Raw genomic sequence first — 27,629 nt, 5'->3', positions numbered from 1 at the left:
AAGTTTCAAGTCTCTACAACTTACGGTTTGGTCCACCTGATCACTTTTAGAGGAGAATGCTGATCCTTGGAAATTTTAACAATTACAATAGGGTTTCAGCGCTACACGCTTGAACCACTAATTACAATTTTTATCAGAAAAATCACAATTAGATTTTTTTCCCCCCAGATCGTGCAGCTCTACTTTGAACTCTGTGGTCAGTAACTCTTGTCAGACACTTAAAACAGTCATTAGACTGAGAGCGTGAAGGATGTTAGAGAGTGTTTATGTTGTTTCAGGGTAAGAGGGTGTTCGGTGAAAGAAAGGACCGGAACCGGCCCGTGAGTCCAGCGAGGTTGAAGTGTTCTGCTGAAGAAGAGCCGGAGACCAACGCACGAGGAAAACGTCCTCCGCCCTCAAAGAGAGTCCCGGAGGTGAGCAGATGTTCCTGTAATGTCTTGTTTGAGTTTTGACATGTGTCTGGGACGCCCTCTTCATTTTGTTCTCAAGCCTTGATGCTGTAAATAGATTCAGACCTGACGGGACTCATCATAAGAGCCGAGCGTGTGAATGTTCATCAGGCTCTTGGCCGGAGTTCATGCGTCTGTTCAGCTGTTCTGGTAGATTCTAGACGCCTGACGTCACTGGATCACAGGCAGCACTCATTCACACCCTTCCTCTTTCATTGTCATTTGTTTTGTTTGGGTATTTTCTCTCGGCCTGTTTCACCGTTTGCTGTTCTAAATTTTGGGGTTGTATGAATTTTTTTTTTTTTTCTTTTGCTCACCAAGGCTGCATTTATTTGATCAAAATGAATACAGTAAAAGCAGTAAAAATGTGAAATATTATTACTATTTAAAATAACTGTTTTCTATGTGAATATATAGTAAAATGTAATTTATTCCTGTGATCAAAGCTGAATTTTCAGCATCATTACTCCAGTCTTCAGTGTCACATGATCCTTCAGAAATCATTCTGATATGATGATTTGCTGCTCAAGAAACATTTCTGATTATCATCAATGTTAGAATGGTTTTAAACAGCATTGTGAGAAACTCAAAGCCAGAAGCGATGGTTTAGCGTTATGTATGTGTGATTCTCACTGACGTGTGGGAATTTCCGGGTGTGGACAGATGTGACGTTCAGGCCTGTTTTCCACCCAGCGGGGCTGAACTGTCTGGTCGGCAGCTGCTTCTGTCCGCTGAAGTCTGAAAGGGCCCGTATAATGCAGCCCATTGTGTGACGGACTCGACAGGCCGAGCCGAAGCGCTTTATCATCAGAGCTTTTGTCTGATCAGAGCTCACAGACTTACACTGACAGACTGTGAATGATTCTGAGCTGCAGCCGCGTCTTAAGATATACGACGTCAGTATTTTATGTTTAAAAACAGAGACATGTTTTAGTATTATTTATATTCTCTCTCTCTCTCTCTCTCTCTATATATATATATATATATATATATATATACAAAACATGGTCAAGTCAAAGTGTCAGATTAATTTTTGGGTGTATTGTCACAGTTTACTTTATTTTGCTATCCTCACTTACATAAATGAACTACAGTGTCCTGCACACACTAGTAAAAATATATCAAAAATTATATCTAGTGTCTGTATAATTTTTGGTTTGACTGTGTGTGTGTATACTATATAGTATATAGTATACTATATATTTTACAGTGTGTATACTATATAGATTAATATTTTTTAATTAGCTTTTATAGAATTCATTTTAATTTTAGTTTGTTTGGGTAGTTTTGTTATGTGCTTTTTGTTATTTTTATTAGCTTTGTTTAATTCTATTTAGCTTTCATTTTTATTGCAAATTTATTTTCTTTTTTTTTTGTTTTTAAATAATTCTATAATATATTATTTATTAATTAATTATTATATGAATGAATTATATAATACATTATTTATTATTATTATTATTATTATTATTAAAAATTGTTAAAAATAATAATAATGTTTTTTAAATTAACTTTAACCTAAACTATTTATTTCAGTTAGTTGCCAAGGCAACATTTCTAATTTTCTTTTTTTTTTTAATCTAATATTTATATTTTATATTATGTCAGCTTTATTTCAAGTAACAAAAAGCGATTTCTTTTATATAGATTAATATTTTTAATTAGCTTTTATTGAATGAATTTTAATTTTAGTTTTAGTGGTTTTTATGTCTTTTTTATTAGTTTTGTTTAATTCTATTTAGCTTTCATTTTTATTGCAGTTTGTTTATTAATAATTTTATAATATATTATTATATTATTAATCATACATTATTATATCATGAATTATATTATAAATTATGTGTTATTAATATTATTATAAATTGTTAAAAATATTATTAATTTTTAATAATTTTAGTACTTCAACCTAAACTATTTATTTCAATTAGTTGCCAAGGCAGCATTTCAGCTTTATTGCAGTTAACGAAAGCGATTTGTATTGTTATATAAATTAATATTTTTAATTAGTTTTAGTAGTTTTATGTTGTTTTTATTAGTTTTAATTCTATTTAGCTTTCATTTTTATTGCAGTTTTATTTTTTGATTTATTCAGTTGTATTATTTATATTATTATTATAAATTGTTAAAAATATAAATTATTTTTAATAATTTTAGTACTTCATCTTAAACTATTTATTTCAGTTAGTTGCCAAGGCAGCATTTCTAATTTTCCAAGTTTTTTTAATCTAATATTTATTTTATCTCTCTGACCTCTTATGTCAGCTTTATTTCAATTAACGAAACCTATTTTTAATAGTTTTATTTAACAATAACAGACATTAGCTTGCTAGGTTCTTTAAAACGCATGAAACAGGATTTTTTATAAGGAAAAAAGTAGGTCTGGTATGTTGATTGGATGGTGGAAAGTGTCTCTGTATCACAGGTGGATGAAATATAAGTATTTAAAAAAGCAGTTTATGCCATATTTTGATCCAAAACTCATATTTCCTGTAATATTTTCTGGTCAGTCATCAGTGCTGTGCAGCAGATGCTCTAGTGTCTGACAGACAGTGTTTAGCAACGTGAGTGGGAGTCGTGCTTTCACTGAGTCATAGATAAACTGTATGAGATACAGTACGATTCTCCCATAATGCATCAGTGCAGTTGAGTCCTCTGCCCTCCCGATCGCAGCAGGCGTCCAGAAGAATGACATCATGACCCAGCTATAAACGCTGTGAGTTATCGCGTGATGTCATGCTGTGATCATGGAGGCAGAAGCAGAGAGAGAGAAAACAAGGCCACTTTTACTGCAGCCTACTCTAAAATCACTCTCTCTCTGTTCATTGTTTGTGATCATAATTAGCTGTACAGTTTAAACTAATTAACATTTGGCTGCTCTTTCTTCTGAATAGGTTTATTATGCGGCTGATGGGAGTGCAGAGGCAACGTGCCAGTTTGGTGGCAAATGAGAGACACTTTTTAGTCTCGTTCTGTCACATTAGTGTGTGTTTCTCTTTAGGACAGCATTTCTCAGCTGGTTTTGCTTCAGGATTCAAATTTTCATGAACCAACACAGTATCAGATTTGTTTATTTGCACAAAAGTAAAAAAATAAGGTCTTAAAATCAAACACTGAAAATGAACTGCGTAGGCTCAACGGCAACACTACAGTAAGGTCACGTTTGTTAACATGACACTCGCGGTGTTTTCAGCCTCTGCTGCCTCACTATATGAGAACCTGAATGCATGAACTTCATCTCCAGAGCCGCTCTGAGTCACTTCATCAGCATTTAACCGTTTAATTTGAGAATAAACTATTGTCATATCATAAACACACAGAAATTCAAAGGTCTTCACTGCAACCCGTCAAAATGTTCGGTTTAACTTGAAGAAATTGTGATAGAAATATATTACTGTTGTACAGTAGAATTTAGCTACATCTCAATGTAATAATAATACTAACACTAATAATAATAATAAATAATATAATATAATAATAAAACTTTATTTTTTTTAAGGAATAATCAAATTTGTAATTTTTAAATGTTTTAATTTTTACAGTAAAGCTCTGTTGTGCAGCACTTTGTTAGACAAAAAAAGTTTAATGTCATATTATTAAAAGATCAATTAAATTAATATTTTATGCTTTCGTTTGATTGTCAGAAAAATTAAAATACCCAACAATTTTCTGAAAAAAAAAAAAAAAAAACGAAACATTTCATAGAAATGAAATGAAATTTATATAAAAAAAAAAAAAAAAAATTGTTGTTTTTATTAATTCAGTTATTTAGATATGCTTTTTGATTATTAAAATTTGATTAAACAATTAAAATAGAATCCAGAAAACACAGAATTTGGTAAATATGAAACAGAATTTGAGGAAAAAATAAAATAAAACGTATTTTATAGGGTCCTAAATAATGTAATTTTTGTTAAACTTTTAATAAATTGTTGTTAAATTGTATGTGTTTCATGATTTCAATTAATTAGACATGCTTTTTTGATTACTAAAATTTAATTTAACCATTAAAATGGAGTCCAAAAAAAATCCAGAAATGTAAACGGAAAAAAATGGGAAAAGATTAAACGGATTTCATAGGTCCCTAAATAATGTATTAGTAAATGCTGAGATCAAAATGAAATAAATTGAATGAATGCTTAAGTTCATGTTAACTAATTTTAACAAATTAAACCTTATTGTAAAGTGTAAAACATTATTAACATGACATGCTGAATAAGAAAAATAGTTTATAAATTTGTTTAATTTTAGTGCCTCACCACATAAAAACATGATTCGTTCAGCAATTCTCACTGCAGGTGATTTTGTATTTAATTTAGTCTCAACCTGTTCATGTTGACACGCACTTGATTAGGCTAATGTGACATGAATTTGTGCTGAAATACTGTAGAGTTTGACATCAACATCAAATGATATGGGAAGTGTTTTCTCCTCCCTTTAAAAATATGAGTTATTATAATTATAACTATTTATTTTACTTTCCCAGCTACACACAATTACATGGTTTGTTGCATTTTATCATTTGCAGTCCTTGTTTCTTCCCTGCTGTCTGTGAATTTATCAGATTTTTGTTGAGAATTGCTATATTTTATGGCACAGTTTCAAAGCTATACCTCTGTAAGGTTTCTGGAGACTGTATGATGTGTCTCATGGCTCTGTCATTAACAGCCCTGAACTTTAATGAATAGATCTACAGCTGTGATGATGATGATGACATCACTAAAGCACGTGTACTACTTGTGTTTGTCCACATGAGGGCAGCGCATCCCTGCTAGTGTGTGTTAAGTGCTCGTTCTAAATATGGTGATGTGCACAGATTAAGGGGCGTCACATCTTACCCCACTCCCTTTGTAAATATACCTGTATGTAAGTAGAGTGTGTATCATATATGTACCAGTAACAGTAAACTTCAGCTGTAAATTCACCGTTGATCTGTAACAATCTTTTGCCCTGACATTGTCTCTCTCACCTGTGTGTTTATTTAGGAGGACACAGGACAGCAGGATCATTGGAGTCGATGTGAAGGATCTCACGGTGTCCCGGTGAGAGTGTTTCCACCACTCACACACACAGAGCTCAAAACAAAATGTTCAAATGCCACAAATCATGTTGTTAGGACAGCAAAATAAATAATTCATCAGTTTTTAAAGGGGACATCGGATGCCAATTTTCCAAAAGTTAGTATGATTCTTTAGGGTCTTTAGGAAAAGTCTATAACATACTTTGATTAAAATTTCTTAATGGTTGTGTAAAAAAACACCCTTTTTACCTTGTGAAAAACAGCCCTGTTCACAGCGAGCCGTTTCGGTGCATGTCCCTTTAAATGATAATGAGCTACTGTTCATCCCACCCCTGTCTTCTGCGAGCGGGCTGTAAACACTATTTGGCAGGTATTAACTAACACCTTTATAAACCTTATTGTAGTGTTACCATGTTGTCTTTACATAAAATGGACACAGTTTGTAATAAGACAATAACCTTAATGCATTGTTCATTATAAACGTGCATTAATGAATTACAGTGAGAAGGATCTAAATAGAAATTACGACATATGTTTGTTCAAATGTATTATTTTGATCATGAACAACCTGCGATGTCATGTTTGCAGTGCTTTGTTGTGTGTGCGTGAGGCGCCGGCGCGATCACACAGCTGTCTTTGTAAGGGACTTGCCTCATCGTCGTGGCATCGTCTGAGTTTGTTGTCGTTTGTTGGAAAATCATACCACACTGCTAAGACATTCCCCGACCCAACAAACGCTGATTAAACACGTTCAGTCGGGTGAAAACAAACTCCGACCAATGGCAACAGACGCCGACAGGGGTATCACACTAGCTGCGTCCTGATCCAACAAACTCCAACAGACGTGTTTGTTGGCGTTTATCTGTACGGTGTGAACTGGCCTTTAACTTTAGCTGCATTTGTTGTGGAACTTTCTAACTAGCACATTATTAGGAAAGGCGATTTGCAAAGATTCATAAAAAAAACCTGTAACGTTACACACATCTTCTGGAGGCATTGATCCATCCTTCAGGAACTTTTTAACAATTTAGCGCAGACATAAACGCATATAGGTAGATCCAGGGGCGCATTCCCTTCAAAAACAAAATTAACCCACTGCATCTTCAGTGGTACAGATGTCGAGAGTAAAGGACGACTGCTATGTTCATTCTTATATCTAGCAATAAAATGCCTCAGTTGCTTTGCAGACATTCTTGTCTAAACCTGCGCGGCATCGAAACATTGGCGGACTGTTTACAGCTCACTCAGGGCGGGTCTATGCTAAAATGGCAGTGTCCGTCAAGAGTCATGGGAGGGGCCTGTGCAAATTTACGTCACTTTGCCAAGAATCTGTGAACGGCTTGATCTGACAAAGTGCTTATGATTTGTGGGGATTAAAAAATGGATTTTTATCATTATAGGGTGGTTGTGTAGACATACTGCCAACACACATTTATGTCCAAACCATGTAAAAGTGAATTTTGCATCCGATGTCCCCTTTAAAAGGGAGGGATGAAAATATCATTCCATCTTCCCATATCTTTGTGTTGGTCAATCAGACTCAATAGTAATTAGTTACAAATTCATCTGTCAAATTAGATCGTTTACACATGCATTTGACAGACGAACTGCAGATTTTGCAGGTAAGAAACAGGTAAGATTTCTGCATTCAAAAAAATTCATGCCATAGCTTATTATTTAGTATTTGCATCTATTTGGTTTTCTTAATCATATTTATTCAAATCAGCATAAATCTGTTCATTGTGAAAACAACTTTTTGGGCTCTACTAGAACAGGTTTTCATGCTTGACTGTTTATTATTATTATTATTTTCCTCATATTCTCCATTGTTGCAGCTCCTCTCTTTCCAGTCTGTCAGTAACGCACTGTTTAGTTCCTGTCTCTATGAAGCCCCTCCTTCTGAAAAGCACAATGTGCTCTGATTGGTCAGCTGGAGCAGTGTGTTGTGATTGGTGTTTGGGAAATGTCCCGCCCCTTACCATAACCGCCAGTTTCAACACACTACTAACTAACTCAACCAGGCCCCGCCCCTTTATTTTGCGTGTGAATTATTTAAATGAGGAATATTGTAAAAATCTCAAGACTACAATGGAGGCATTTCAGGGAGTTCAGAAACACTGATATAGAGAAGAACTAAAGAAAGATGAACATGTAAATAAGCATAATAGGACCCCTTTAAAGGCGCTGTTTGATTGACAGCTCCAGCGATTGTAAAGGGAGCGTTCTTTGATTGCTTTCTATATATAATTTAATCGCCATTTAACTAACAGATTATTTTCATCCTACTAAGAGAAACAACATGAAGTTGATCGTTTAGTCACTGGTTTGATTTACTGACACACAGACAAAGAACATCTGACTGTACATGAATCATTTTATATCAGATCAGGCATTAGAATTAACACAGTTACTTACATGTTGTTGCATTACTGTCGAATCCATATCGTAAAAGTCTGTTTGCACCAAAATGTGATTGATTTACCAAAGAATCCACAGTGAAATGTACCGAATACAAATAAATAAAGCTCAACTGAGACATTCACATTGTTAAAAATAACCATATTCCTAGCATTAGGATCCTTTGAAAGGTAATGTTATTTTTAGTCCTGTATCGCTCTTCTCTCCTCCTTACACCAGTGGGTGTGGCTAACGCTGCAATGATGAAGTAGGCGTTGATTTCTTCTGCGGAGGCGGGGTTTCACCTATAGATAGGCACATTCCAGTACGAGTCGTTCTCTGGATCTGTTGTCAATAAAAGCTTTTATTGGACTAACAAGGAAGTTTTCAGTTCTGAAACTTACAGGATATTCTTATAGTACGATGACCTCTTATATATCAAAAGCTCAAGGAAAAGGTGATTTCTCAATTCATGACCCCTTTAAAGTTAAAGTGTATGTGATAGAATCAAATCGGATATATTTTGTTCTGTATTTGACACTCAAATGATCTCATAGGTCTCGGCGGCCATCGCTGACCTGAACATAATCACATCTAAGGAAGAACAACTCGAGTACCTGCGATGGAAGAAGGAGCGCGAGGAGATCGACCGAGAGCGTGTGGCCCGACACAAAAACGCCAAAGGCCAGTGGAGGAGAGCCTGGGACATGGATAAAGCCGATCTGATGTAAGCCAGACGTGTGTGCCTGATTTCTGTTCTGACGTGAGATAAACTAACCTGTGTTGCTTTAGTTTGCATCTTGATTCAGTTTGAATTTTGTTCATTTTCTGCATGTTTAACTGCCTGTTACATAAATCAACTGTTTGAATCGTCTCTGTGTCTGCTGTCTTACTCAGACCTTTTCTATACTATTATTTTATTTAAAAGGTTTCTACAATGCATCCAAAGCCATAAAACGTGTTTATTTTCTCATAATATCCACTGCAGCATCAGCTCTTTTCTCTCAGTGTCTGAAACGGTTTGTTCAAGGGTTCGGTCTCTCTAAACCCCGCCTTTCTGAGAGCCTGCTCTGCTCTGATTGGTCAGATGGCCTAGTCTGTTGTGATCGGTCAGAAACCAAACGCTCATTAGAATATGTGAATCTCAGCACTTTATTCACAGTGATACGAACAGTAACAGTTTTACCGTATCAATCTCATCAAAGTGGATTTGCTTTGGCAGCAGAAAACAGCGTCTTCTCGACATGAACAACACGAACCAAACTCTTCCAGTCTCAGAGGGCGGGTCAAAGCAGACGCTGTTTGTCAGCATTATGCAAATTAGTTACAAACCTACATAGGTTCAGCAGGAAGTGAGACTGGAATTACTGACGACTTGTTTCAGGCAGTTCAGAATCACTTCTTTCTTTTGAGAGACAAAAACTCCATTTATCTTTGATCTTTGAAACTTTTCAGCCCCTTTACATTCACAAACAGCTTTATTACACACTACACGAAAAATCATATCCCAAAAAGCATAATAGGGGCACTTAAAATGCTTCATAGATTCAAAAACTTGCTCAGTTTTTTAAATGGCTTTCATTCTGGCCAACACAAAAATTGTCAACATGCCCATCTTGGTATCCTAGCAAACATAGTAGGTTATGTCTTAAGTGACCTCAAAAACTCGAGAGAGAACACGTGTGTACTGTATCCGTGCATTATATCTTAAAGTGACAGCAGCCTAATATTCCTACTGTCTGTATGTGTTTTTAATGTTAATCAAATGACAAAAGACAAGGAAATCAGTCATTTCTCTTGACGGAATAGCTTTTGTAACTTATTTAATAATGATTAATCTTTATTTAATTTAAACAGTGAAGATTAAATGCAATGTTGTTTTACATTTGATTAGCTACTTTATTCAATTTCTGTACCTGAAAACTACTGTTAGATACCTGAAAAAGCACTGTTTATTTTATTTGTACTATTTGCTCTACTGTATTTATTTGTTCTGTTGCTTGTAGTTTGATTATTTGTTATTTTTTTCTTAATTTTTATTTGACAGTAGTCCTTTTTTCCCTGAATATAGCACATACCGAACCATACCGAAACCGTGACCTAAAAATCGGGATAAAAACCGAACCGTGAGTAATTTGAACTGTTGCACCCCTACTATTTAGTCATTAGCTGTTTCCATCCATGTTTTAATGCAGACTGTTTGGAAAAACTGTCTTGGAAACACCAAGATATGCAGAAAATCTTAAAATGCACAAACTTTGAGGCAGATGCTTTTTTTTTTTTTTTTCTTCAATAAGAAGACATGCGCATGAATTATGATGGAAAAACATTCGCCGAATGTGCAACAAAAAAACTTTGCCGCATCGCACAGCATCTCAAATGTTGTTTTAGTCATTTTGAAATGCCTGAGCCAAAGTCTGTTATCAAAATGTTTTGGTATAATAACATTCCAGAACTTTCTCAAACAATTGCGTTCCCAAACATCAGGCATCCGAGCGATGCATTGTGTCATTTATTATGTAGGGGAAAAAAAGAGAGTCAGACTTCACTCAAAAAAGTCCTAAATTTAGGATTCGTGTATTTGAATTACATATAAAATTTCCAGCCATTTGGATTACACAGTTTTAACATAAAAAACAACTAATAATGCGATGCATGTTTGTCATCACTTGAATATCTTGTCTCACTCTTGAGAAATGTCATATTATGGAAGGAAAATGGGTTTCATGAATGACCTTTGGCCTTGTAGCTGCCCACATCTGTGAGCTGGACTCTTGTTTAATGTCATAGTTGTTGTAAAAGGTCCTTATTTTCGCTCAGATGACCATAAATCTTCATAGATACCAAACTGCAGCTGCTTTATTTGTTTAAACATGAGCTGCTGTAGGGAATGAGAGTATAAATAACATGAATTCCTATCAAAATTCCTGTTAAAGCTGAAGTTGTTTTAGAGTGATCTGGGAAAGTTTATGAATCACGTCACTTGTAAAACCGATGGGCTTTTTAAGGTCAAATGTCTCCATTCAGTGAGGTCATGAGACATGGATGACTTTAATTCAAGTAATTGAATCAGACAGCACTAGACGATGAGCTAAATGTGAGGTGGATTATTAGAATTAAAGGTTGTGTATTCTTTGTCTTCTGTTTGTGGCGGAAATTCAGTATATTTATTCCACAGCATGCAGATTGAGTTTGTGTTTGTAAATGTTTTATAGCACATATGCATTCATATGAGTGATCATCATAACATGACTACATGGTTATGGTCAACATGAAATCAAAAATGGACTCTTTTTTACATGTTCATGTTTAATTTTTCATCACTAACCCTTCATAACTAAGGGTTTCCTTAGCACAAGGGCGTTGTGTGTGTTTTTGTGTGTTTTTGTGTGTTTGTGTGTAAGGATGCTGTCGGTAATGTCATCAACAGCGAGTCCTCGCAAGCCTGAACATGCAGTACCACAAACAAGACTTCAGGCCAAATGTTAACAAGTGTCTGGAAGTCTTCAGCGTTTCAAATGGGTTCCTCTGAAATAAATAATCTTCCCTTTTGAGCACTATTGAGCGTACGGGGACAGGGTTATTTTTAGGGTGCTTTGAATGCCTTGCCTTATTTGGGAGAGATTACGAACACTAGAGATTGTTCAGGGCAGAGAGACGCTTCGGGAAGGAACTGGTTTGTGGAAGGTAAAACACTTGATCAGTGAACGTCCAGTACAAGTGTTCATGTCAGAACAAATTCTCCAGTGCTGTTTGGGTAAATCTTGTGAAGAAATGTCCAGATCATATTTGACTCCAAAATCAAGAAAGAAAAATTATCGTTTTAAAAACGATGTAAAGAAATATAGACCTCTAAAGTCTCATTACAGTAATAAACTGAAGAAAAACATCCTATTATTGTTTAAAAATATTTATTTATAATTAAGAGCACCCGTTACCATGTTGCTTATTTTAAACATTATATAGTATTATATTTATGTAATATATTTATGTGTGTGTAATAAATATATATGTAATTATATATAATAAATATATATATATATATATATATATATATATAACATAAAGGTATATGTAATTATATATAATATAAATTTTATATATAAAATAAATACTATACAATATGTAATTTATATATTATTTATTATAATTATTTATATTATATAATGTAACAATAATATATAATTATATTTGTATTAAATAATATACATTTGTAGTTTGTATAATATAAATTTTATATATAAAATAAATTCCATACAATATGTAATGTTATTTATATTATATACTATAAAATAATATATAATTATATATTTTTATTAAATTATATATATATATATATATATATACAGGTGCTGGTCATATAATTAGAATATCATCAAAAAGTGCATTTTTTTATTATAAATTATTTTTAAAAATGAAACTTTCATATATTCTAGATTCCCTACATGTAAAGTAAAACATTTCAAAAGTTTTTTTTTTAAATTTTGATGATTAGAGCGTACAGCTCATGAAAGTCCAAAATCCAGTATTTCAAAATATTAGAATATTTCCTAAGATCAATCAAAAAATGGATTTGCAAAACAGAAAAGTTCAAGTTCTTTAAAGTATGTTCTTTTGTGCACTCAATACTTGATCGGCAGGACATATTACAGCAAATGACTTGCTCCTAGCACAAATTACTGCATCAGTGAAGTGTGGCATGGAAGTGATCAGCCTGTGGCACTGCTGAGGCACTATTGAGCCTTCAGATCATCTGTATATTGTTGGATCGACTGTTTCTCATCTTTCTCTTGAAAATATCCCATAGATTCAGGTCAGGCATATTGGCTGGCCAATTGGCTGGCCAATAAAGCACATATCATGCTCAGCAAACCACTTGGAAGTGGTTTTTGCACTGTGGGCAGGTGCTAAAGTCCTGCTGGAAAAGGAAATCAGCATCTCCATAAAGCTTGTCAGCAGATGGAAGCATAAAGTGCTCCAAAATCTCCTGGAAGATGGCTGCATTGACTTTGCACTTGATAAAACACAATGGACCAACACCAGCAGACGTCACGGCCCCCCCAAATCATTATTGACTTCAGAAACTTCACACTAGACTTCAAGCAGCTTGGATTCTGTGCCTCTCCAGTCTTCCTTCATACTCTGGGACCATGATTTCAACATGAAATGCAAAATTTACTTTTATCTGAAAAGAGGACTTTCGACCACTGTTCACTGTCCAGTTCTTTTTCTCCTTAGCCCAGGTAAGATGCTTCTGACGTTGTCTCTGGTTCAGAAGTGGCTTGGTAGTCCTTTTCCTGAAGATGTCTGAGTGTGGTGACTCTTGATGCGCTGACTCCGGCTTCATTCTACTCATTGTGAAGCTCTCCCAAGTGTTTGAATTGGCTTTACTTGACAGTATTCTCAAGCTTGCGGTCATCCCTGTTGCTTGTGCACCTTTGCCTACCCAATTTCTTCCTTCCAGTCAACTTTGCATTTAATATGCTTTGATATACACTCTGTAAACAGCCACCCCATTCAGTAATGACCTTCTGTGACTTACTCTCTTTGTGGAGGGTGTCAATGATTGTCTCCTGGACCATTGCCAAGTCAGCAGTCTTCCCCATTAGTGTGGTTTCAAAGAACAAAAGATACCCGGAATTTATACTGTAGGGATGGTCATTTAATGAAACTCAAATGTAAATATTCTAATATTTTGAGATACTGGATTTTGGACTTTCATGAGCTGTACGCTCTAATCAACAAATTAAAAAAAAACAACTTTTGAAATGTTTTACTTTACATGTAGGGAATCTAGAATATATGAAAGTTTCATTTTTTAAAATAATTTACAATAAAAAAATGAACTTTTTCACGATATTCTAATTATATGACCAGCACCTGTGTGTGTGTGTATATATATATATATATATATATATATATATAATATGTATATATATGTAATTAAATCATATATAATATAAATTTATAAAAAATTCTATACAATATGCAATGTTATTTATATTATATAATATATTTTTATTACATTTTTTTATATATATACAGGTGCTGGTCATATAATTAGAATATCGTGAAAAAGTTCATTTTTTTTTATTGTAAATTATTTTAAAAAATGAAACTTTCATATATTCTAGATTCCCTACATGTAAAGTAAAACATTTAAAAAGTTTTTTTTTTTAATTTGTTGATTAGAGCGTACAGCTAATGAAAGTCCAAAATCCAGTATCTCAAAATATTAGAATATTTACATTTGAGTTTCATTAAATGACCATCCCTACAGTATAAATTCCGGGTATCTTTTGTTCTTTGAAACCACACTAATGGGGAAGACTGCTGACTTGGCAATGGTCCAGGAGACAATCATTGACACCCTCCACAAAGAGAGTAAGTCACAGAAGGTCATTACTGAATGGGGTGGCTGTTTACAGAGTGAAATATCAAAGCATATTAAATGCAAAGTTGACTGGAAGGAAGAAATTGGGTAGGCAAAGGTGCACAAGCAACAGGGATGACCGCAAGCTTGAGAATACTGTCAAGTAAAGCCGATTCAAACACTTGGGAGAGCTTCACAATGAGTAGAATGAAGCTGAAGTCAGCGCATCAAGAGTCACCACACTCAGACATCTTCAGGAAAAGGACTACCAAGCCACTTCTGAACCAAAGACAACGTCAGAAGCATCTTACCTGGGCTAAGGAGAAAAAGAACTGGACAGTGAACAGTGGTCGAAAGTCCTCTTTTCAGATAAAAGTAAATTTTGCATTTCATGTTGAAATCATGGTCCCAGAGTCTGAAGGAAGACTGGAGAGGCACAGAATCCAAGCTGCTTGAAGTCTAGTGTGAAGTTTCTGAAGTCAATAATGATTTGGGGGGGCCGTGACGTCTGCTGGTGTTGGTCCATTGTGTTTTATCAAGTGCAAAGTCAATGCAGCCATCTTCCAGGAGATTTTGGAGCACTTTATGCTTCCATCTGCTGACAAGCTTTATGGAGATGCTGATTTCCTTTTCCAGCAGGACTTTAGCACCTGCCCACAGTGCAAAAACCACTTCCAAGTGGTTTGCTGACCATGATATTACTGTGCTTTATTGGCCAGCCAATATGCCTGACCTGAATCTATGGGATATTTTCAAGAGATAGATGAGAAAGAGTCGATCCAACAATATACAGATGATCTGAAGGCTCAATAGTGCCTCAGCAGTGCCACAGGCTGATCACTTCCATGCCACACTTCACTGATGCTGTAATTTGTGCTAGGAGCAAGTCATTTGCTGTAATATGTCCTGCCAATCAAGTATTGAGTGCACAAAAGAACATACTTTAAAGAACTTGAACTTTTCTGTTTTGCAGATCCATTTTTTGATTGATCTTAGGAAATATTCTAATATTTTGAAATACTGGATTTTGGACTTTCATGAGCTGTACGCTCTAATCATCAAAATTTAAAAAAAAACTTTTTTAAATGTTTTACTTTACATGTAGGGAATCTAGAATATATGAAAGTTTCATTTTTAAAAATAATTTATAATAAAAAAATTAACTTTTTGATGATATTCTAATTATATGACCAGCACCTGTGTGTGTGTATATATATATATATATATATATATATATATATATATATATATATATATATATATATATATATATATATATATATATATAATATGAGGGCTGTCAATAGATTTATTTTTTAAACGAGATTAATCGCACACTTATTGTGAAATTAAGCATACACCATTTATCTTGTTTTACACGTTTTGCCACCATTGCCTATATCCAGCAAAGTAAACCATCAGATTGAAGTGTGATTTTCACAAAACTGTATTTTTCAGCTTTTTTTCAAGGTAAAGGACACCAAATAACCAAATGATATTTTTTCATATAATTCATACATTTATGTAGGCTGCAGCAAAGCACCCATAAAAAAATTACAGCAAAAAAAAAAAAAAAATGTTTCAGAATTCACAGTGTACAGTATGTGCAACAGCAAAGAGCTTGTTTACATTTTAGGCAAGTCAAGTTGCGATACTGAACAGGGCTTCATGGAGATGCCAAAAAAAACCAAACCAACCGCCTTGACCTGCATATATACTAAAGTACACAGCAACATACACAGGACAAATCCAAACATTATCCTGAATGTGTGTGAAAACAACGTGAATGTACTAAAATGTGTCTGTGCATAAATACAATGCGATCAGTGCGTCGAGAGAGAGCGCTCATACATTATTTGTCTGCACATCAATATCACGGACTCACTCGTGCTTCTATACGTCACTGCAATCGTCTTTACTTTGATTGCTATCCTCATCCATCAAAACTTTCATAGCGAGACGCTGGTTTGCTTTATTCAGCCGAGAAACATAGTTTTCATATCATCTGGCCATACAGCGGTGGGATGTTTCGACGTTCCGTTCGGACAGGAACAGCGATGCAGGAGGGCTCGCGCTCTTCACATACAATGACAGAATATGACAGAGAGTTTTTGTTTTAAAGCGAAACAGACACTGGAATGGATAATTCTCTCTGCCATCTCTGATCTAATCAGCATGGACTTTTAAGATCATCTAACTGCGTGACGTAAATTACGTTATTGCGCAATTTCACATGCTTCCGTAACTTTTTTTGTGTTAAATGCGTCAAATTTAAAAACATCTTATTGGTCCTAAAATATAAAATAATGCAAAATATTTATTTATCATGTTTATTTATAATTGTCCCCCAGACATTTTTTTAAACTACATTCCTCTAGTACCTTTTCTGTGTTTAGGTTTTCCATGAATGGCAGATACAGACTGATAAAATGATCAGTGTCACAACAAAATCTTGAGTTTCTAAATCTGCTTAGTCTTTTAGTCTTTAAACATTTAGTGATGCATCTGGAAGGAAGCTGCTTGCATGTTGACCGGAACGTGTTGTTTTGACCGCTGATCGGCTTATTAACCAATTTAACCCGCAGCACTTTCTTGGTCAACCAGCTTCTTCATAAAGATTCATCTGGTAGCTGGAAATCTACAGTAAATCTGCACCAATAACCAGCATAAACCCATCAGTACCAGCACTAAATTCATGCTTGTGTAAGCTAACTAACACATGTACTTGAGCTTGATTTGCATGGTATATTGTTGTTGTCGGTGATTATTTTGTGTTGATGTTTAGTTGCCGTGTGTGTCTTTTTCCAATATGTTTTATTTGTAGGTTCGCTGAAAAGGAACATGGAGGAACATCAAACAGAGGTGAGCAAATAAAAGAGGAAATGCAGTTTTAATTTTCAGATGAAACTTCATTTACAGCTGAGATCGAAATACTAATCAAGGAGCAAATGTTATATTTATTAAGTTCTCTGTTGAAGATTGTGTCTGACCGCATGTAGTGTGTTAAATACTGTATTTTCTGGGTTTATAATATTTGATTATAGGAGGTCGAAACACTAGGAGAGGAAATCTGAGATTGGAAGAATCCAGAGGTGAGTGTTCTGGCACTGTGTGATTAATAATATTCAAGACTTGAACCGTAGTAAGATTAAACTACAATTAAGATTATAAGCAGGACATAAATCGATAGTCAAGTTGACGACATCACAGTCTACATTGATTTGTTTTGTATTTTCTAGGTCGACACCAAGCGTCAGACAGGAAGGGGAAGAGTGTCCCAGTGACGGGGAGTAAAGCGAAGGGTAAAGACCGTCTGACGGGTCGAGCGAGGAGGTAAACTGACCTCATACTCAATTGTTTATGTGCTGAACCGTTTACAGCAACATCCTGCCACAATTCACCTCAAATCCATTAACCCTCAAAGGCTGATGGAAAAATGCTTTTCAGAGGGATTTATGGTTATGAGCATTTCCACTCCTGCTCAGCTTTAATGTTCAACCACAAACTCATCTGATCACATGACCGGATGATTTAAAATATGTCTTTTAAAATCTCATTAAGTTCAGAGCAGTTCCTTGTGATCATACAGTAAACGCACATTCATTTACTCATTAAACACAGTAATTGAGCAAAGGGCCCAAACAAATGTTTTGTAATCGGAGGTATTGTGATGCTGTTATAGAAGATAAATATATTATTGTAACACTTTACAATAAGGTCTTATTGCTAAAGTTAATGCATTAATTAACAATTAGCAAAATGTTTAAGTTATTAAATTATATTAAATTAAATTATATATATTAATAAAATTAATTAATTATATTTATTAAAGTGTATCTTCATTTTGCCCTCAGGTGGGACGCTAAAGAGCAGGAGGAGCATTTGCAGGTTATTATTATTATTATTATTATTATTATTATTGCTGCCACAGTAATGAGCTGGGATGAAAATGTGCTTAAATTTTGTGAAAATAATTTCACAATAAAATATATATAAATAGTCCTAAATATAAGTTTCAAATTGTTTTTGATTTTGATTTTTTGGGGTAACTTCTGGACATTATTTCCATTTTTATGTGCCGATAACCGATATGCAGAACCGATATTTATGATAACTTTAATGGCGGTCTTGAGAGCATATCTCAAAACACCCACAAGATGACGGCATTTATCGGTGGAACCCATATTACAAAACCGATATCCAATTATGGAAAAATGCTTAAATATCGGGAAAATATCAGTAAAACTGATTATCGGTCTCTTTGTTTTCTTTAAATTTGCTCGATTTTGAGGCTAAAGAGTTCTTAGTATTTTATAGTTTTTTTTTTACTACATGTACTTGTTTATTGATTTCTACTAGGTTTATCCAGACAGCAGTCTGCAGGAGTTTTTAGAGGAACTTGACGCTCTTTGTGCTCCTGAGAGCGTCAATCCAGAGACTGACATTGAAAACACAAAGCCATGTGCATCTGAAGAGTCATTCAAAACAATCGGTACCGTGACCTCTAATGGGACGGCGGACCAGAATGGACGCGTTTCCACAGAAATTGCTCATTTGGAGCCGCATTCTCTGAAGGCCACTGAGAAGAAGGTCCGCTTTTCTGAGAACCATGACAAGAACAAGTCAGAAACCGAGACCAGCGCACTGCAAGCAGGCTTCACTGGTCACGAACGGCAGTGTAGAAGAAAACAGACAAACACTGGCGCAAGACGACGGCAAACGTATCCAGAAAGAGATAAAACCTCCATCTCCGGAGCAGGATAACCGCCTGGACGAGCTCGCAGAACTGAATCCAGTCACTGAAGGAAGTGCAACTCAACCATCGTGTCCTGAACCCGCAGATGTTTGTATATCAGCAGAACCAGGCGAGAACCAACCTGTTGAACACAGCAAGAGCTGCTCTTCTAGAGTAAATGGTACGAGAACATTGGCTGCGTGAAACTAGCTCCAACACTGCTCAGATTTCTGCCCCGATTTGCAGTCTAGAGTCAACTATAGTTGGCGAAAGTCTGTGTTAGTTTTCAGATTTTTGGCAGTCAGAGTTGACTGGTATCACAGAAAATCGCATAGTGTATGATGGGCACTGATTTTTAAGGCTTCAGAATATGATTCCATCCTGTCAGAGAATATCAAAACTGAAACCGAATATGTCCTCTATCTTTCCAGTGCTGCAATAAAATACAATACATTTGCTTTTATTGAAGCTTATTTTTAAAATAATCATGTTTAACAGCGAAATTCCTGGTGGAAAAACTACATTACTCATGATAATGTACCGAAAATTCCACCAGTCAGAGAGTCGCAGCAAGCAAATTGCAACAAAAGTGCTCTGTAACTCCGCCCACTGCCATGAAGCACCTCAAATGATGTAATCAAGTCAGTCTTACTAAGCTATCAAAGGTAAATCAGGTAAAGTAAATATAATGAATATATAAGCTAATATAGTGCATATATTCAGTGAAATGCTCTCTCAAGAGTTCATTTCTCTAGTGAACTAACATGCTGTCGACACTAAATGACTTGCCTGAGGTAAATGTAATGCTACGTGAGATATTATTCTCAAGCTGTTTTATTGATGTCTTTCCGCGATTTAGAGATTACACGCTTACATATCTTTGCGTAGATCGTCTGTTCTTCTTCTTGTGTGCTTTTTCCTGTTGTGGCGGTTAGCAAACAGTGTTGCATTACCGTGTGCGCCCCCTTCTGGATTGGAGTGTGGATCGCTTGTGACTGACTGTGTTCGTTGTCTGACTGTATGCACCGAACCGTGACGTAACAAACTTATTATGTGTGTGTATTACACATAAATGTATTATAACTTAAAACCAAATTTTGTAACAAACTTAAAATATATAGTTTCTATAGATATAATCAACAATTTTAAATTAATTAGTGTTATGGTCACTTATAACGTTTTAACAAAGACTTTTTTTTTAATCCCTATGGGAAAAATGAATGGGAAAAAAATACTTCCGGAACCAGCGCTGCTGAAAAAGTAGGCGGACACTAATACACTCTGTTATAAACTCAAATGACTGTGATGCACAGCAGGTTTTTGGGGTTTGTGCATCCTTGTGTTTTCACTGAGATCATGTGTGTGTTTTCTCTCTCTCTCTCTCGCAGAAGAAATGGACTCGAATCTGTCTGTCCTGAATCTGGAGCCGGGCGACGCTCTTCCCGACCACAGCACCAGCGCTGATATGGTGAGTGTGCTGCATTAAAGCATCAATCTGCGGCTGCACTTTCTCATTTGACTTGCAGATTTGAAGTGTCCCACCTCACAGGATTAAGCGGCCCACTGAAACTCCATTATCGAGCTGAAGTGCTTCAGAAATACCCTAGAAAGCAGCACTACATATGTAACCAGGCCACATATTCAACCTATGAAGTAAAGAACATGGTTACATCAGTTTTAAAGTGTTTAATTGCAACACTGCACTCCAATTCTGGACTTTTTACATTGAATTCTCAGTATAATTAATGGCATGCAGCTATTTAAAATATTTACATTCATTTTAAAATTTCTGTTTTTTTCCAGGCAAGAGAGAATGGGAAAGTTGTTTAGATGGAAATGATGTCACTCACATCTGGAGCAAAACTTCATGCACTAAAACCAGAACACAGAAGAACGAAAATATCATTTGCCTTTTTTATGTGACTCTGACTCACGTGACTCTTGAACCTTCTGTGTTTGGAGTATTTTTGTGTCATTTATTGGATGCTGAACATTGAAAACACTGGTTGGCAGTGACGTCGTGATTGTTCTGAGTAGTTTATCTTCTCGTAGGCTAAAGATTGTTAATTCTTCAACGCACAGTTAACCTTTATCTGAGCCACCAAACCCAAAGGTCCGATGTTATTTTTGTGGGATCTTTGGTGGTTTGGTGGGACTTTAGTCTGAAAGCACTACAAACAACTTGAATGTGTAACTTCATGAAGTTTAGTGGAACAAACCCATAGACACCGTGTGCATTTAGAGCAGGAACTTTAGAGATTTACACAGCACACTTAACTGACTAACCTAGTAGTATTCTTCTTCAGAACTCATACATGTCAATGAAATCAAACCTGACAGATGCTGATCTACTTCAAAAGCGCGTGTCATGGGATTTTGTGTGGATAGTTAGGATCGTTCAAGTATGTTTATTAGCACTTTATTTTTTATGAATGATCTGAAAAGTTACCAGAAGCATAAAACCTTTTGTTTGGTTTTATTATCTAATTAAAATTAAGGACGTTTACAGTTCTTTCAGATTGAATTATTTTGTTTAACTAAAGACTGCAAGAATGTTTTCTAGCTGAACATTGACATTTGTTTTGGTTACAGGTGGGTCAGTTTGAAGCAGGTTTTCTTGCCCTGCTAGTTTAGCACGTTTAATTGTATGTGGCAATGAATTATTATCGTACTGGTGTTCATCTTCTTAACATTTCAGTATTTCTGAGTTGGATGCCATTACGGTTTGAAGAACACATATAGGGTTTAATGTTTAAAGTGAATTAAGATTTGATTTTTATATTTTGCTGACACTTTCATTAAGTATTTTGTGTTCATTTGGTTTTGAAATGAATGTTAAATAGAAATAAGCATTAAAAAACTTTTACCAGCCCTGTGCTGTGATGCTTGCACTGATTCCACTGAACAAATTAAAAAAAACCTTTTACCATCAACTTATGACTCACTTATGATGAATTTTTATATGCTAAAATTATACATAAAACACACCTTTTTATTTATGCATTTATACCAACAATAGCTACCTTTAAAAGTTAAATGTATTTGAAAAATTAAAAAAAAAAAAAAAAAAAGATTTATAGGTAAATAAGTTTAATTACATTTAAATGTCACAATATTAGTTTTTCACATTTAAGAATGTAAGTTTGTAAGTGATATAAGGTTTATATACATGTAAAAATAGTTTGCAGTCACTGCAATCTCTTCAATTCTCTGTTGATAAAGCCTCTATTTTGGTCCATGTCCTGTTTTACCATATAAGGATATAATGGAACTTATACTCACTGCCATGAACATCAATGATGTTTGAAGATCGTCATGCTACTGTGTTAAATATAGTCACATGGGCTTGTAAGTACTGCCGCTGCATCAAAAAATGTAACTTGAATCTGTTACATAAGGAGAAAGCTATACGTCAATTCTATGCAGAGATCTTAGTGCTGCATTTGTTACTATCGACCACAATATTCTTTTGAATAGACTCAAAAATTACGTTTGCTCGAAAATGAGTGAAATTGCATTGGCATGGTTCAAATCAACTTTTCTGACCGTTATCAGTTTGTAGCAGTAAACGAAGAGATGTCATACCGATCACAAGTTCAGTATGGAATACCACAAGGCTCAGTACTAGGACCGTTGCTTTTCCCCCGTACATGCTACCCTTAGGAAGCATGGCATTAGTTTTCACTGTTATGCTGATGATACTTGGCGCTATATTTCTTTGCGCCCGACGAAACTTACCAATTCACAAAATTAATGGAATGCATAGTTGATACAATAAATTGACTGACTATATATATATATATATATATATATATATATATATATATATATATATATATATATTACTTTCAATGAAACACATTAAATGCGTAAATTAATGTGAATTAATTCCTGGCTTTTTGCAGCGATATTTCAGGTAAGCTGACTTGATTCCAGCTATCCACTTATTATTATTATTTTCCAGCCTTTCTTTGTTTTGACCTGATTCTCTCACCTGATCCCTTAAAGGGGACGGAGCTTATCACACCTATACTAATTAATTTGATGCAAGTTGATTTACTCGGTCAATCTATTTGCATGTGCTAAATCAATCATTGCTGTGGAGAGTTTGTACAAAAGTAAAATAACTCACTCCTGCAGCAATTATATTTGTGCAACAGATACTAAAAACAATATGTTGTGTTGTTTGGAACATGCAGCGCTGCTTCAGACCTCTGTGGTCTGTTTAATAGAGGATCTTTTGGGATTAGTGTCTTATTATTTTTAAAAGCCTCCCATCGGCCGGTTGCTCTGGAAATCACTCCCTGTTCTCTTCAAACACAGCTTTGTCTTCTGTTACTCTTTTAATTACCCTTTTCCAGCAGGCATGCTCGGGGACGGCATCATCCTCCGGGACCTTCATCGGGGCCTTTCACATGACTCATGACACATGATGATGATGATGATTCTAGATGAAGGTAGCTTAATCTCCTTGTGTTTGGTCAAAAGTTATTCTCGTGTACCTTTACTAATGCATTTCACATATATCCAATTTAAACTGTTCTGAAACAGCCGACAGTAAGCAGGAGAATTGGTATCATGATTGGGTATAAAAAAGGAGCATCTGTGTCTTTGTAAGCAAAAATGGGTCATGGCTCAGCACAAATTTCATGAGAGAATTGTCTAACAGCTCAAAAATCACATTTCTCAATGCAAAGAATTTAGGTGTTTCTCCATCTACCATACATAATATTGTGAAAAGATTCAGGGATTCCAGAGAAATCTGAGTCCATGTAGGGCAAGGCAGGATACTTCTGTTGTGCGTGATGGCATTGCATGAGAAACCGTCATGCTACTGTGTTAAATATTGTCACATGGGCTCAGAAGTACTGCCGCTGCATCAAGAAATGCAACTTGAATCTCTATCATGCAAGGAAAAAAACTATACATCGATTCTACGCAGAGATCTTAGTGCTGCATTTGATACTATCGACCACAACATTCTTTTGAGTAGACTCAAATTATGTTGGCATTAGTGGAATTGCATTGGCATGGTTCAAATTATACTTATCTGTTATCAGTTTGTAGCAGTAAATGAAGAGACGTCATACCTATCACAAGTTCAGTATGGAGTACCTCAAGGCTCAGTACTAGGACCGTTGCTTTTCACCTTGTACATGCTACCCTAGGGAGATATCATTAGCTTTCACTGTTACGCTGATGATACTCAGCTCTATATTTCTTCGTGCCCTGACGAAACTTAATTCACAAAATTAACAAAATGCATAGCTGATATAAATTAAATTGGATGACCAGTAATTTCCTACTACTTAATTCTGAAAAAAAAAAAAAAAAAAACAGGTTTTAATTGTTTGACCAAAAACCTCCACACGTAATAACCGACACAGTGGTTTCATAGACACTCTACACCTGCAGTCCAGATCTGTCTCTTATTGAAAATATATGAAAAGAAGAATCAGACAAGGATGACCATGGACCGTTGTGCAGCTGTATTGTATCAGGCGGGATTGGGCAAAATTTCCACTTGCGAAACTGCAAGAATTAGTATCCTCAATTCCCAAATGATTAAAAAAAAGTGTAATTAAGTGTAATTAGAAGTTAAGGTGATGTGACACATTAATAAACATGCCTCTGTCCCATCTTTTTTTGAGTGTGTTGCAGCCATCAAAATTGGTTTATATTTACAAAATACGATCAAGTTGGTCAGGGAAGGCATTGGAAATTTTTCTTTGGACTTTTGTCGGTTAAATAAAGGTTCAAGAGAATGAACAAACCACAGATTCTTGATCTTTCTGCAATTTACAAAATGTCCCAACTTTTCTGGAAATAGGGCTATGTCAGATTTCTTGCTAAATTCAAACTTAATTTATGCCGTTTCATCATACTGAGGGTTTCAGCACAGACACATTTTAAGCTCTTTAACATTATGGACAATTGCAGAGCTTTTTACCTTCTTTTTAAAGTAAAACCAAGACTTAAAGCGAACATCAGCCCTATAACGAGGCTGTGATGCTTATCCCACCAGTTATTCTAGAAATGGGCCAAAAAGCCTCACTTCTAGTTTCAGTGCCAGAAATAAGTGCGGATTTGGCCTCGTCCTGCCACGAGTCTTTCCTCGTCTCCTGGCAGTGATTGTGCTGCAGTGCAGTGGAAAATGGCTCCCAGGTCTCTCGGCACACATTTGATTATATCATGCGCACCTGCAGCTGTGAACTCAGACGCCCGTGAGGCTGGTCCCGATCACTGATGGGAAATGAGTGTTGGTAATAGATGGGTTGGGTTACAGCGCTCTTCAGCAGCAGTGGTCTCACAGCTTGATTAATAATGCATTTCTGTCCGGTCTGACTGATGATAATTGAAAAGCCCATTATGAACCTATAACATAATGCTCCACTTTCTTTCAAACACAAGCTTTTACTGTATTTACAGTGGTTCTCAAAAGATTTTGCTTCAGGATGCAGACCAAACACAACATTGTTTATCAAGTTTCCTTAAAATCAAACAGGAGGTTTATTAATAGTGGCATGAACCTGCTTGAGCCAAATATTATGCAATATTAATAACACAGAGAATGCACAAAGAACATGAGAAGATTTAGCAGACGAACACATGGAACAAACATTGGGTTAAATATCATAGAATTTGATTGGACACATGACTTTTGGCATCAATAACATCATTGTAACAGTTGATTTATTTGGCTAACCAGCTATACATAATTTTAAGGTTAATTGTGTTATATTATTTGCATTGAACATTGATCACAACCTTTGGCCCACCAGTTGAGAACCACTGATTTAACTTGCATGCATGCCGTTAAATACCATCTTTGGTTTGTATTCGTACTTGTATATGAAACATTTCAATTGATAATATGCATATGTGATTCTTTTCGAGTAACATGCACATTTGAAATGTAATAAAAAGTCATTTTGATTAAGACTTGCATACAATTTTACGTTTTGGAAGAAACTGTGCATGGTGATTGTCCATGCAAAACACACTGTCAATGATGCTATATGGTTGCTTTGGTGTTCTCAAGTGAAAATGACATTTTCTGTGATCATCTGGTCTCTAGATGTGGCTCATTGTGCATCTGAGGTATTGTTTCCACCTGTTTTATGGTCCAGCGGGACGACGCACACACTAAACTTCAACGCTTCGTGCTGGAGGTTTCATCACATGACTATCAGCACTAGTACTAGCGAGGACTGACATGGTAAACACATCTAATAATTAAATCTCAAGGGGGTTTTGCACAGTTGAACGCTGTGAAAGATCTAAAAACTGACATTTTAACTATTCAAGTCAACATTGATTTGTACCACAGCCGCTGAATCAATTGTCTTCAGTCACAGGACGAATCAAAGAAAGCGTTCAAAACATCTTGTTTACAGGAAGCAGCTGCTTAATAGTACAAGCAGATTCAGTTACACCACTGAATCAACAGATCGGGAGGTTTTTAAATCAAACGCCGCTATTGCGATTACTATTATGGGGTTAGAGATTTGAACAAAAAGCCCAGAATATGTTGTAGACATTTTACAGTTGGAAAAATAAGCAAACCTTGAGAAAAAGAAGTGTACTTAACTGTCAAGGCGTTTGGTTTAATCAACAGAAACTCAAAATATTGTAATCTGAACCACATTAATTATCTAAGTTGATTTGACAAAAGAAAAATGTGGTAAATCATAAAAAATATTTTTTTTTAGTGTATAAATATTAAACTGGGTTACACTTTATTTTAATGTGACAGTTACATTTTACTTAAGTACTGAGTAATATTAATTAACTACATGTACTTACTATAGAGTTACGGTTAGGGATTGTTTTAGGGTTAGTTACTTGTAATTATGCATAATTTACTGTTATGACTATAGTAAGTACATGTAGTAACGTGTAACTTCACCTTAAAATAAAGTGTTACCAAAAACCATACTTGCAGATATAATATTAATGAAATAAGTGTACTTAAAGAGTTAACTTTTACGTGTTTCTTTAGTCCACTTTTAAAAGTTTTACTTTAAATGTACATTTTAAATCATTGTTTTAATAATCTTTTGTCATGCTTTAAAGATGTACGCTTATTTTGATGTGCTTTCTTTAATACTAAAGCGCATGTAAAGTACTTGATTGTGTGGTTTTCAGTATTACATTTAAAGGTTTTAAAATTGCAACTTCATTACAAACTTCATGTAATTGTAAATATATTTAAATACATGACATACAAGTTTCAATAGAAATTATGTTAAAGTATATTTTAGTTTATCATAAATGCTTGTCAGTACATTCAGCAGTAAACTAAGATAATATATAAGTAATTCTGAAATTGCATATAAAGATGTACTTAAGTATGTCAAAAAGCACTCTTAAATTCAAATAATTGCATTTAATATAAATGTAAACTATAATACATTTTCATTTAATTGCAAATAACATGCAATTAATGCAGTTCACACTTAAGTATATTCATATAAAGTAGGGATGCACCGATATTAACATTTTGGCCGATACCAATAACCGATAATTCTTTATATTTGAAAGCCGATAACCGATATATTGGCCAATAAATCTAAATCTAAAAATTTTATACAATTTTTAAAAGCCTGATTACAAAAAAGTTTCACCATTAAAAGCACAAAATTATAATGTTCTCAT

General features: G+C 35.0%; 1 protein-coding gene across 1 annotated transcript in view; it reads left to right on the top strand.

Annotated features, from left to right (window-relative positions):
• LOC127498845 (coiled-coil domain-containing protein 9B) overlaps window positions 1-21,904 on the top strand; it is a 42,623-nt gene extending 20,719 nt beyond the window's left edge. The window contains 11 exon segments of the mRNA XM_051868645.1: window positions 279-413; window positions 5,432-5,488; window positions 8,421-8,590; window positions 17,061-17,098; window positions 17,281-17,328; window positions 17,476-17,569; window positions 18,091-18,124; window positions 18,596-19,003; window positions 19,005-19,152; window positions 20,360-20,439; window positions 20,775-21,904. Coding sequence (XP_051724605.1) covers window positions 279-413; window positions 5,432-5,488; window positions 8,421-8,590; window positions 17,061-17,098; window positions 17,281-17,328; window positions 17,476-17,569; window positions 18,091-18,124; window positions 18,596-19,003; window positions 19,005-19,152; window positions 20,360-20,439; window positions 20,775-20,801 — 1,239 coding nt within the window. The 3' untranslated portion in view covers window positions 20,802-21,904.
• Window positions 21,905-27,629: the final 5,725 nt, after the last annotated feature.

The sequence above is a fragment of the Ctenopharyngodon idella genome, chromosome 17 (genome assembly GCF_019924925.1).
Source record: "Ctenopharyngodon idella isolate HZGC_01 chromosome 17, HZGC01, whole genome shotgun sequence".
NCBI lineage: Eukaryota > Metazoa > Chordata > Actinopteri > Cypriniformes > Xenocyprididae > Ctenopharyngodon > Ctenopharyngodon idella.
This window is presented reverse-complemented; position numbering and strand designations above follow the sequence as displayed.